Genomic DNA, 13,909 nt, shown 5'->3' with positions numbered 1-13,909 from the left:
TTGAAGGCAGAAACTTAGTCCTAGGCCCCTTCTTACACCCGGTCTTATGAAAATACCTGACATACGATGTGGTCTCAATACAGGTTTCAGGCACATTCAGGGTTCCTCAGGAACCCTTCCTCTGAGCCATCATCTCTCGCTTTTCCTTTCTTCCTTCTCTATCCATTTTCCATCCCATAGCGTATCACTTAAGGTATTATGTGCTTATCCTGAACGCAACTCATCCTAAACTCAACTGTCTTGCATACTCATTTGAAAAAAAAACATTCTAGGAAACTTCACAGAGTTAGTCTTGTTAGTGTTTGAATAAGTTGGAGAAAATGACCCCACGGGTGGATTGACACTATCGTTAGTAAATCAAGATTGTGTACCACTGTTTCAGCTCCTGAAACACATCGAATTTCTTCCTGTCTCTTCTGCCAGTACTTTCTCCTCATTCGTTGCTTGGCCGTTGCTATTTAGGCTTCATTGAAAGATCCTTCCTCAGACATTCCTTCTTTAACCCTGCATATTTGATCACTGTATTTTGTATACATTATCTTTGCACAATGCAATTTTTTTTTTAAATTTTAAGGCTGTACCTTTAAGGCAGCATATGAAGTTCCCAGGCCAGGGGTCGAACTGAAGCTTGAAGCTGCAGCTGCAGACCTGCACCACAGCCACAGCAACACCAGATCTGAGCGGCATCTTCGAACTACACTAGAGCTTGGGGCAACTCCAGATCCTTTTCCAACAGAGCGAGGCGGTAGGTTAGGTATCGAAATCGGATTTTCGCAGAGACAAGTCAGGTGCATAACCCACTGAGCTCACAAGGGGAACTCGACACAGTGCACTTTTATTGCAGATCTTATCACAACGTTAATAAGGTGATTGCTTGTATACACGGTTGTTTAGTGTCTACTCCCTCCATTATGTCACTAGGGCCTGATTCGTTTTTGCTGTTTTTACCATCATGTCCCTCGTCTGCAAAGTGCCTGGTTCATAATAAGCATGCGGTAAATATTTGCTGAATGGAACACGGGATAAATTGCACGTTGAAGTAAATCTCTAAAAAGAGGAACTTCTTCACACCTGGGAGGATGGCAACCACCGTGAGAACAGGTTTCCAGGGTTTTATTGTCGAAGGTTAGACCCACCTTTGTTTCCATTCAACAGACATTTCTTGAGTAGTCACTGTGAAAAAAGCTCTTCTGGGGATTCAAAATAAAATAAAACCTGAAAGAGTCCCTGCCCCAGAACTTTTAGGCTTTCTAGCCTGGACTGGAAAAGGGGTTCATCTGATTCTTGCAGAGTTTCTCTATCAAATTACGTATCAAGTCAGATCAAGACCTTCCTGAGACTCAGGTGCTACCATCCTGGATTCCAGAATCACCATGCCACCACTCACAAGCAGAGATGGCAGTGTGAATTTGGTTGAATGCTTGCTCACATCCCAGACTGGCTTGGGGCCTTGGGAACTGAGGGCCATATGTCCCTCAGGTTCAGCGGCCCTCTGTTGTAACGTGTCTCTAATCCCTGGAGAAGCCGAGGCCAGTATACGTGCACTCCACCCTCCGGGCACTGTGTTCGTTCTTCTCTACTAGGCGTGACCCTGTCTGTCCCCTCTGTGGTGGTGTCTGTCCTTACTGACCCTGGGACGCCTTCTTTTGTTCTTTGGTCTGCTTTTTGCTTGCTGTGTTTCTGCAGTCTCTGGTTCTTGCCCTGTCTTTGCAAAACTGCTCCAGGACCAGGACCTCCAAGGTATAAGCTGGTGGTGAGTAATATAGATTTATTAGGAGTAAAGCTAATAGGGAGTAGAGCTGATGAGAAATAGAGGTAGCGGAGAGAAGAGGGGAAGTGGGGGAAGAGTGAGCTCTGGGAAATAGGAAAGGCCAAGATTAGATCTTTGAGTATAGGTTCTAGAGCTGACATTTTCCATAAGAGAATGACATGAAAAGGAATTACTTCCAAGACTGGGAGTTTGCAGTTAGTAGATATAAACTCTTGCATTTGGACTGGATCAGCAATGAGGTCCTGCTGTACAGCACAGGGAACTCTATCTCATCACTTGTGATGGAACATGAAGAAGAATGAGGTGAGAAAAAGAATGTATATATATGTATGACTGGGTCACTGCTGTACAGAAGAAATTGACAGAACATTGCAAATCAACTTTAATAGAAAAAATAAAAATCTTAAAAAAAAAAAGAAAAAGAATTACTTTTTAGGAGCTTAATTCTAAGCTCCTCCTCCTCCTTCCCCTATTATGTTTCCATGTTTCTCTGAACGTCCAAATGTTAAATGCCGTAGATATAAAAAAAAAAAAAATTAAAGAGAAAAGTGACCATGAGAGACCTAGGATGGTCCATACCCTGTTGGGGACAGCCATCTGGAGATTAAAATTTCATAGGCCACCTCAGAGACTTTACGGCTCTCTTACGTGCACAAGCGTGGGTTCGTGTTTGCGAGTGCGTCTGTGAAAGATGTCCTGTGGTTCCTTGGGGATGATGGGGACAAGCACTAGGACAGCCCCCCACCCTGTGAACTATGGAGGAGCACAGATAAATACACAATGGAGTTAGATTGTTAGGGTTAGGGCTAGGGTCTCCTGGAATGGGTGCTACAACCGTCCTTCTGCGACCCGTGGACCAACCACGGCTATTCCTTTCCCTAAAATGGGCAGGGGGGAGATCCACACACAGGCACACAGCATAGCAAGAGGAAGGACAAGGTTAGAATACTTCATGGATTATAAAACTTCATGACACAGGTATTACGGGAGGACACGTCCTATGTGTAGCTTAGTGCTGGAAGAGCCAGCACGTGGAGATATACACTAGACATAGCAACATATCTAGGCTTAGAACAGAGAAGAGAACTGCTCAGCCATCAATCAGAGACCAGTAAATAAGGCTGGAGTAGAATGCCTGCCGAAGACAAGATCCTTTTTAGGATTCTGTGATGAGAGGGACTGTGCTCAAAGACAGAGACATTACTGATAGATTAAAAATCATGCATCATCCGTGACAGCTGGGCAGTTTCAACAAGAAATGGAAATATAAAGCTAGGGCCCTTTTCTCTGTATTTAAGGTGAGGGAAGAAGGTTCTAATTTTGTGTATCTTGCTGTGCCCTCCTTCCCAGTTGTGTGTCGTGCCTGTGGGTTTCCAGGTCTGTGGGTGGGAGTTTTTCGTTTGGAAGTATTTAAATATGGGAAGCAAATTTTCATGCCTTTCTAGAGCTTCCATTTTCCAGAGGGGAAGTGTAGGAACCTGCCTCGTGAGACGGCAGGCTGTGAGGGGTCAAGATTGGGGGAGAGAAAGGTGGATTGTAGGATAGGAGCATGAGGAAGATGTGTCCACAGCTCTGTTTGGGTGATAAAGTTCATTCTTGTGAAGGCCAGCGGTCCCTTGGTCACTCATTTATTCGATGGGTATTTATGGAACACTCTGAAGCAGACACTGTTATGGGGCTAGAACAATGGAATCGTGAAATTAGCAGACATGACAGCTGTTCTCTTCAGGTTTACCATTTATTAAGTGAAAAAGCCAAGTAAAATACCATGAACATAGTGTGATAAACACTCTGTTTGGATAGTACGGAGCACCAGGCATGCACCTTGGAACGGGACCTAATTTGATGCTGTTCAGAAAGGCTTGCCGTGCTTGGCAGAGGAGTGGAAGTGAGCTAGAGGAAGAGGCAAGATGTACTAAGCCGAAGAAATGCCCAAGATCAAATGTAGGTGGGAAAGGATGTAGACAAAAGTCTTCCCGGAAATGGAAAGTCAAGTTGTGAGTAACCGCTTGGTGGACCAAAGTTATCTCCCTTTTGGGAGAGAGGGGCTTTGCGGCATTCTCCGCTTTGATGTTCTCATCTGGGGCCTGGGGTTGGTTAAGACAGCGGTTGTCTGAGACAAAGGAATTCCTCCAGGGTCTTTAGGGTGGTACAGAGGAACCGCATGCCACAGTGGTATCAGGAACAGAGATGTGATTGGGCAGAAAACGCTGGGTTGTGTGAGATTCTCCACTGAGGGAGCGGATCCCCTCTAGACTTGAATGCTAGTCACACAAGCGGGTGATGTGTCTTTTTAAGTTAATGCCTGTTTGCTGACCTTTGTCAGCCAGCAAGCAAAGGTCATATTTTATTTTTTAAAACTTATTTATTTATTCTCCTTTTAGGGCTGCACCCAGGGCACATGCACGTTCCTAGGTTAGGAGTCGAACTGGAGCTGCAGCTGCCGGCCTGCGCCACAGCCACAGCGATGCCAGATCTGAGCCTCGTCTGCCACCTACGCACAGCTTGCGGTAACCCTGGATCCTTCACCCACTGAGTGAGGCCAGGGATCAAACTTACATCCTCACAGATACTAATCAGGTTCTTAACCCACTGAGCCACAATAGGCCCTCCACAAATGGTATATTTTAAATAATCTTTAAAATTATTCTGGAAAGTCAAGAGACAATGTAGAAGCCAAGAAAACAACACAACACAAAACAAACTTTGCTTGAGCTTTTCATGGAGATGAAAGTGCTGATGTTTCTTTTCCCACGTTTCCTTCCATCGCCTCCCTGTCAATGGACATGTTCTACCAGTTCTGTCTTCTTATGCCTCTGAAGTTAATTCGTCAATTTATTAATCTGCTCTGTGACACCCATTCAGGCTGCTATTATCTACTTCACTGCAGTACTTACCATAATCTATTGCTTGTTTACACAAGGAGTTCTCATTCTGTGTCAACACATATTAGGACGTAAAAATACTGTTGTTTGAGGAGTTCCCATTGTGGCTCAGTGGGTCAAGGACCCAGTGTTTTCTCTGTGAGGATACAGGTTGGATCCCTGGCCTTGCTCATTGAGTTAAGTATCCAGCATTGCTGCAAGCTGTGGTGAGGTTTGCAGATGTGGCTTGGATCCAGTGTTGCTATGGCTGTGGTATAGTCCGGCAGCTGCAGCTCCAATTAGGCCCCTAGCCTGGGAACCTCCATATGCCATGGATGAGGCCCCAAAAAGATGAAAGAGTAAAATAGTAAAATAAAATAAAATAATTGCCAGTAATTATTTCTTAATATTTTATTTTAATAAAATCTTGTTTTATAAAACAGAGAAATTATATACTATGAAGTTAAAAATTCAAATTTCCTTCCCCACCCTACCCTATAAAGCTCTCCCCATAAATATCACTTAGAGTAGTTTATGTGTTTTCATCCAGACTTTTACATGCAAATACCAACGTGAACACCAGATCAGCACTAATAACATACTAGCCTTATACTGAAATCTGCCTTTTTCCACTTGAATATATTTTGGCATCTTTTAATTCCCGCACAAATAGATTTCTGTGCCTTGTTACAAAATAAGCATTTTGAAAGAAAGGCGCAACGGTTTTGATGACGTCTCTTAGGCATGAATCATTATATAGATTTGCTAGAGGCAAGCATGTCCTTTCAGAACGTTGCCAGGAGACTGGGCTCCTGGACTGGGACGGTCTTCTTTGAGGATCCAGAGGGTAGGAGGCTTCTGTTCCTTCCATGAAACGCATCTGACTAAGCACGTTACTGGAGAGTGTCTTCTCTTGAAAACTCCACCCTGGGAATGTCTGAAGTGGCAGATGAAATCACCCAAACCTAGACATTTTAGGGAAGAATATTCTTTGTCTCTTTCTTCACGTCGGTGAACTTTTCTATAATGCCAAGGAGAACCAGAATGTCCTAATGCGGAGGGGAGGCTGAAGAAGAGACCGCAGGGCCTGCTTTGGTTTCAGACATTAAGCCTGTCTTCTTCTCAGCCCTCTGGGACCCTACAGGTGTCCTTCGGGTTCACCAGTACTGTGGCTTCACACGACACTCTGTTCCAAATCCCTGATGAGTGATTGCTTTTCTGCCTTATATTATTTTTTGCACATATTTTCTTAGAAAACTTCCTGGGTTGTTGGTAGCCAGGAAGGGCTTGATTCAAAGTTATATGACGTGTACCTCTGGGAAAAATTATTTTGATTCTACTCCGATGAAGACAAATTTGTGTTGGAAGGTTTGGCAGATGTTTATTAGTAAAGAGAAGAGAAGAATCGTTTATCACTTTACAAATTGCAAAATGAGGGAGAAGGCAGAGAGGTCGATGTCTGTAGACCTTTTTTCACAATTAGCCATGACATTTTTATTTTCAGCCTCTGAGACACATCCGACCCAGGACCATGATGGCCACATTCAACTTGAGCAGCTTCAATCCAGGCTCATTCATCCTGCTGGGAATCCCAGGGCTGGAACAATTCCACCTCTGGATTGGGATTCCCTTCTTTATCATCTACCTGGTGGCCCTTGCAGGCAACAGCCTTCTCCTCTACCTTATTTCCAAGGAGCGCAGCCTTCACGAGCCCATGTTCTTCTTCCTCTCCATGCTGGCCGCGACAGACCTCATCCTGTCTAATACATGTGTACCCCAAACCTTCAGGATCTTCTGGCTAGGTCCTCAGGAAATCACCTTTTCAGGATGCCTCACTCAGATGTTTTTTCTTCACTACAGCTTTGCTGTGGATTCTGCCACCCTCCTGGCCATGGCATTTGATCGCTACGTTGCTATCTGCTTCCCCCTAAGATATACCACGATTCTCACTCGGCAGATTATTACTAAGATTGGCATGGGTGTTGTCAGCAGGAGCTTTTGTATCATCTTACCCTGTGTGTTCCTATTGAAGCGACTGCCTTTTTGCCGAACGCCCATCATTCCCCACACATACTGTGAGCACATAGGTGTTGCCCAGCTGGCCTGTGCGGACATCGCTGTCAATATCTGGTACGGCTTTGCTGTGCCTGTAATGACGGTCACCTCAGACCTGATCCTCATTGGCATCTCCTATGCGCTCATCCTTCGGGCTGTCTTCCGCCTCCCATCCCGGGATGCCCGCCAGAAAGCCCTCAACACGTGTGGTTCCCATGTTTGTGTCATTCTTATGTTCTACACACCAGCCATGTTCTCTGTCCTCACTCACCGTTTTGGTCGCAATATTCCTCACTCCTTCCACATACTGGTCGCCAACCTCTACGTAGCCGTTCCTCCTGCACTTAATCCAGTCATCTATGGGGCGAAGACCAAGCAGATTCGGGAAAAGATCGTCCCGCCCTTCTTCCTTAAAGGGACTGGAAGAGGAAACAGGTAACTATATCCCTTTGGAATACGCTTCATTTTTTCAAAGCTGCAGTATCTGCAATGATGACTTAAATATGTGTGAAACCCTAGGAATCCGCTATGTGTTGAAGGGAATAATGAGTCGATAAGAGAACAGGTGTCAAGAGGGGGAGACCAAAAAAGCTGATGATAGCATGAGAAAAAATATATATGTATATGACTGGGTCACTATGCTGCACAGAATATGGTTAGAATATAATTCTTATAAACAGGTTACAAGAGATAAACAGAAATCTATCCATATGGAATACCTTTGTAGGACACTTCCCAGATGAGAGTTGGAAAAGCTGAAAAATGATTACCCTTTTTTTAAAGAATGATCCACAAAAATCAGCCATTTGAAAAGTGGTTTTCAAACATTGGTTGGTACCACAACCATTTGGGAACTTGGTAAACGTGTCGAGTCCCGACCTCATTGCAATTCACTGGGCTTCTGGATGCTTTACCTGTTCTCTAGGGGATTCCAATACCTAAGAAATCTTGGATCCTTCCAGATCAGAAAAGTCCCTGTCCTTTGAAAGACCCATAGACTTGGTTCTTGTTGTAATTTCCCGGGTCTGGAAGGAAAATAACTCTTCTTTAGGCTCTGCATAGCTGCTGCTTCTTCTTCTGGCATCATTTATTCATCGTAAAGCTCCACAACTTTAACTTTCATATCATCAAAACATATTATTAATTATCTCTATGACTGCCATTTTTGAAGAATTTTGGCTTCTGGCACCAAAAATTCTTTCCATGATTGCTGGCGATGGTCCCGTCGATGGACACGGCCCCTCGATGACTTGGTGGAGTGTGTTTTCCAAAGACGGTCACTCTACTAATTCACTCCATCCTCCACGCTTTCCTGCCCTGTGAACTCTGCGTCCTCACATTAACGGCTGGAGTTTAATTCTGCTTCTCTTGAATGTTTTCTCGGCTTAGGGATTCCTTGACCTATAGAACTCGGTGGAAGGAGTATTCTGAGTTATCTTCTGAGGGAGGTTAGGCCATAAACATTTTTGCCGTTTCCAGCTGGGGCTCTTGAAATACTTGCTCTCGGTGTGCCTCCTCTCAGAATCCCATTACTAGGCGATGAGTACCCCGAGCGACGTGGAAAAGACAGGTCTAAATATTCTGGTGGACGGCCCCAGTTGAGATCCCAGCTAATAGTCGGCAACAACCACCTGTCATGTTGGTGAGTCCTCTAGACTATCCAGTCCAGTTGAGACTTTGGGCATTGGTAGGCATGGCGTGAGAAATAATAATTTGCTGTTTTAAGCCAATACATTTGGGGATGGTTCGTTATGCAGCAGTAGATACATAGGGCAGAAACTGGTAACAGAAAGTGGGGTGCTGGTGTCAAGAAAACCTAAGATGGGTAGCATTAGCTTTGGAATAAGGCAACGGGCAGAAGCAGAAAAGGGCCTTGGGGAGACTGTAAATGAATGCTTGAAAGACAACAAAAAAATTATTATTGGAGGATGGATGAAAAGGAACGAATCCTATGTAATTGCAGGAAGTTTTAACTACCATGCTTGCAGTACTATGAAAAATGGAAAACCTACTTAATTATCTGATGTACTTGGACAAGGAGATTTTGAGGCAGAGTACTGAAAATATCGAAATTATTCTTATGTCTTTTATGATAAGGTACAGATAGAGAGATATAAGCTAAAATGAAACTATTTAATGTTTAATCATAATGTAGATAAATACCAAGGAATCAGGACTGGCTGGATTCAAGTTTTATATATATATATCAGCCTCTCCAAATGACAAAGACTCTCAAAGGAAAAAATTACCTCATGATACAATATCGTCTCGAGATTGAGCTTATAAGAGCCTTTGCTAAGAGAAGAGAAATATTTAAGGGTGGGCCTGGTAAATCTTTTCAGGTGGACAAAGATTCTTAGAAGCCTGAGAATATTAATCTTCCCAGAGAAGCAGAACTCTCAAGCAGAATCTCACAGATGGCAACCTGGAAGATATTTGTGCATATGATTTCGTCTCACAGGATAAACCCTAAAAGATCCATAGAAAACCACAATTTTTAAAAGAAAAAAGTACATATGTAAGCTAAAGTTACATCAACCTTTGGTACTTTTAGTAATTTCAGTCCCCCATTAGCTCGGACTAACAGGGGCAGAGTTAGTGCTAAAATGAGAAAAGACTTTTGGGTCTCCAATTTCATTACTCATGAAGTAGACTAAGAAAAATATTCAGATGTAAACACAAGTCATTTTGCTTTAAGAAGCAGATAATATAGCCAATTGCCTAGAAGTTAACTGAGAGCTGTGGGGGATCATTCCCAGAGAGCAGAATTGGGTTTTAATTAAGAAACTGGTGATTGGCGTTCCTGTCGTGGCTCAGTGGTTAACGAATCCGACTAGGAACCATGAGGTTGCAGGTTCGATCCCTGGCCTAGCTCATTGGGTTAAGGATCCGGCGTTGCCGTGAGCTGTGGTGTAGGTTGCAGACGCGGCTCGGATCCCGCCTTGCTGTGGCTGTGGCATAGGCTGGCAGCTGCAGCTCCGATTAGATCCCTAACCTGGGAACCTCCATATGCCGAGGGAACGGCCCTAGAAAAGACAAAAAACAAAAAGCCAAAAACAAAAACAAAACAAAACAAAAACCAAGGAAACTGGTGATAATAAATCTTGCTGGGTTTTGGAGACTATAAAAGCCAGGGTGACCATAACATGACTCTCCCAGTATTTTACATAGGAGTGTCTACTGCAGTCACCCTCTCTCTGGCTCCCTGCGTATGTTGACGTGGCAGGCAGCAGGTCTCTTTTTCATTTCTTTACTCCCACAGGTCTTGAGAGGACCTGCATTCTAGGCTCGGTATGTGAGAAATTGAACCCGAGTCTGATTCCCACTGTGTCCTGCTTTGGAGGCTGAGATCCTGGACTGTGAATGAGAATGTTAATCTCATAATTTGAATGAGACCTGGAAATCTTAGGGAAGAGGTGAATGCATTTTGCATGTAGGAGGAGGTATTGTAGCCAAATAAGAGAGTTTATATGGTTGATAGCCTGCCTGAGCTCCTAGATAGTAGCCAGACTCAACTGCATCAATTCTAGCGAAGCTTAGAAATGACTGAAGCTCCAGCAAAAATCTGATTACGTCATATGAGAGAGAAAGACACCACAAATGACATCGGCCCAAATGACCAGTAAATCCACAGAATCGTAACAGATAATAATACATTATTTTAAATAAGTACTTTTGGGGGTAGTTTGTAGTGCAACGATAAATAACTGAAACGAGGAGTTCCCGTCGTGGCGCAGTGGTTAACGAATCCGACTAGGAACCATGAGGTTGCGGGTTCGGTCCCTGCCCTTGCTCAGTGGGTTAAGGATCCGGCGTTGCCATGAGCTGTGGTGTAGGTTGCAGACGCGGCTCGGATCCCGCTTTGCTGTGGCTCTGGCGTAGGCCGGTGGCTACAGCTTTGATTCTACCCCTAGCCTGGGAACCTCCATATGCCGCGGAAGTGGCCCAAAGAAATAGCAAAAAGACAAAAAAAAAAAAAAAAAAAAACAAAAAACAAAAAAAAAAACCAAAAAAAAAACTGAAACGGTTCACTTCTGAGTACTCTGAATTTTTCTCCAAAAATATTGACTGTCTTACCTCATCTAATTCTTTGGCAATACCTGAGAATGTGTATTTCCACAAACAGGTACACATTATTAACCATCTAAATTTTAGGCGTTCAGGTCCTGACCCATCACCTCTATTTTTCCAATTCACTTCCTCTCTCTTTTTTAAAATTTATTGATTTATTTTTGCTTTTTATGGTCGTACTTGTGGCATGTGGAAGTTCCCAGGCTAGGGGCCAAAACAGAGCTGCATCAGCCGGCCTACACCACAGCCACAGCAATGTGGGATCCTTAACCCACTGAACGAGGCCAGGGATCGAACCCTCATCCTCATGGATCCTAGTCAGGTTCATAACCTGCTAGGCCACAGCAGGAACTCCTCCCCCACCTGTTTTTTGCCTTCCAACTCACTTTCTCTTGAGTTCCAGTTCAATAATCCTTCAACTTCAATGCATTGTTGGCTAAGTTGGTCTCATTACATTTTCATATCTCCTCACATTCCCCATCTTTTTCTCCTCCTTACCAGCATTACTTTTATGGCTCAGTCCTCGAATTACTGCTTAATACACATTCTTTCTCTCTTTCTCCATTTCACCCCTTTTCCTTTCCCTAACACACACGTACACACACATGCACGCGTTTTATTGTGCTTTTTCAGTAATAGGACACTTGCTACTTCTATTCTAATCTCATTGGCCATAATTAGCCACATGGCCCCATCTAAATACAGCAGGAAGCCAGACATGGAAAGAAGAGAGAAACCAGGCAGGTACGAGGCTGAGAAATCTCCACTGCAGAATCCCGCACAAGCCGGCAAAGGACATCGCTGGTCTCATCTTCTGCTGCATTTCCCTAATCCCCTTGCTCTTGCCACACGCGTCTTCTTGAACCTTCTCCAGTTCGTCAAGTACGCGTCCCTTCAGGGCCTTGATAATTGACCTGCTGTGAATGTCCAAGTTTCACGTCATGTCAGTTAAGTCAGCATGGTTGTGGCTAAGATGGAAGCATCAGCATTTTAAAAAAAGCCCCAGGAGTTTCTAGGGTACAGTAAGGTTTGGGAACGACTGACTTTAAGTGTAATGAATAGCTCTAGTTTACAGACGAGGAAATGGAGGATCTGAAGAGTGAAATTATTTAAAGTTTCTCAGTTAGTAAATATCAGACCTGGGGCTCAGATTTATGTCTGCCTCATTCCCATCTTCTTGATTTCCCGTATAAAACAAAGCCCTCTGTGTGGTAGCACTGGATTAAGGCATACCATCTTTTAGGTTGCTTTATGCTTACTCTCGAATCACTTCTAAAAATCTTGAACACATTTCCACACTAACTTGCATGGAAGTCACAAATTGTGAGTGTTATTGTGCACGGAGCATGTATTTATAGTTCAATACCCATGAGTCAGGTGCTCAGGTCTGGGGTGAGGGAGGGAGAAGAGTAGAGACTGGGTGACTAAGATGTTTACAGGTATGTGCGCTCTGCCCGGTGAGCACACGGAAAAAGAATCTGAGTCCAGCTCGTCCGTTCTTCTTCCTTGGAAAGCTGTATTTTCATGGATCAGATACACCCTCACCTTGGATAGTTCTAGATGACAATCCTGCTGAAGATAATACCACTGTCCCCTATAGCATATTTCCCAAGGATGCACTTTCCATGTGGTCTTAATGTATAGGGGTTTCTCCTGACCCAGGCAACCCAACATACAATTTTGCACTTACATTGCAGGATATCTAGATACTTGGCTTGAGTGAGAATTTGGTGGAGACTACTAAAGACTATTTCCAAAGCCCAACATGTAATTTCTGCAGTACATTGTAGGAGATGCATTGGTCTTACACTTGACTATATCTAGCAGTACCTTTGAGTAAGTAGCTTATCACCTGGTATAACAGATAATATAAAGGAGAAAAGACCAAAAGTATCCAAATGAAGACACGAAATGTTGCCTCCATTCAGTCTGGAGGAATTGAGATTAAATAGAGTGGTTATTTTCTTGAGAACAGGTGGTACGTGGTACTGGATAAGGCAACCAAAGGAAGCATGCAAATCCCAGCTCAAGGTAGACCTCTTCCCAGTCTATCTTCATTCCACGTTTTGCCTCCTTTCTCCTTAAATCTCCCTCCCCAACAGTTTGACAAAATTTAGTGACATTTTTTGGTTCAAGGGCTGGTCAGGTATTAACTTACAGCTGACCCCCTCTCCTGATTTAAAAAATGTCCAGCATTTAAGGGAAGACTCTGATGTGACTGGTGTGTCTCCCCAGAGATCTTGCTTGCAAATTCACTTCTACTTTTAGCAGCTGGGAACACTAGTGCTCTGAGCCACACCGCAGCCTCTCTGGGTCTAAAAAGCCATCAGAGGGTGGCAATAAATGAGACCAAGTCTCAGATCCCGGAACGACACTGTGCTGGATCAAGATTTCTCAGGTGCAGCTGCCCACCGAGGCTGGGGTGAGTGTTGGATAGAAGAGGTGGACAGAATAAAAAAGATGAGGGCCATTCTGTAAAGCCAGGATCAGAGGTCAGGGGAGATTTAGAGGGAGAGCAATCATACAAAGACACTGATGCCCTTGGCTGTGCCAGAGGTCGTCTCGGATGGTCCCTTGACTCCACTATAAGAGGTACAGTTCTTTGAAACCCCTCAGACATTTGGGCAGCTTTACTACATATGAAAATCTGTCATCAGCAATTTCTTCTTTTATTTGTATCTCAATCATTTTTGTTGCAGTTAGGGATTTTCATCTCTTACTATTTTACTTGTGGGCTCAAGACGAGCCAGTCAGATAGATTCCAGGAGCAGGTGTTCTTAAAGCAGTGGTGGGGTCAAAATGCCTTGTGCTTGTTCCATGTCTTGTTCTCACTCATATCAGTCAGGCAGCCAGGTGGGAACCAGGCAGGAATGGAGACACATACACAGCGATCTTGTCCTTGACTCCCTTGGACCCTCGCGGTGCTCACAGAAAGCCTAGGGGATGGGCCCACACATCTGATTTCCGGTCTCCTCTGCGTCTGAGGACAGCTGGTACCCTCCTACTCTAGAATTCTGTTCTGTAATTTCCAATGCACAAAATTTAAAGGCCCACCGAGCGAGGAATTGCTGCTGCAGTACCCCGGGTTCTGATTGTCCAGGGCAAAAATCAGAGGATTGATTTCATTGGCTTATTGAACAGCCTAACG

General features: G+C 44.1%; 1 protein-coding gene across 1 annotated transcript; it reads left to right on the top strand.

Moving 5' to 3' along the window:
* The first annotated feature begins 6,166 nt into the window (after positions 1-6,166).
* LOC125111390 (olfactory receptor 52H1-like) lies at positions 6,167-11,674 on the top strand. Its single transcript, XM_047753335.1, has 3 exons — positions 6,167-7,125; positions 8,213-8,332; positions 11,467-11,674. Exons 1-3 carry the CDS (start codon positions 6,167-6,169, stop codon positions 11,672-11,674), a joined length of 1,287 nt encoding a protein of 428 aa, XP_047609291.1.
* Positions 11,675-13,909: the final 2,235 nt, after the last annotated feature.

This window comes from Phacochoerus africanus, chromosome 11, assembly GCF_016906955.1.
Source record: "Phacochoerus africanus isolate WHEZ1 chromosome 11, ROS_Pafr_v1, whole genome shotgun sequence".
Taxonomy (NCBI): Eukaryota; Metazoa; Chordata; class Mammalia; order Artiodactyla; family Suidae; genus Phacochoerus; species Phacochoerus africanus.
The sequence above is the reverse complement of the archived record's forward strand: the minus strand, read 5'-3'. Positions and strand labels throughout refer to the sequence as shown.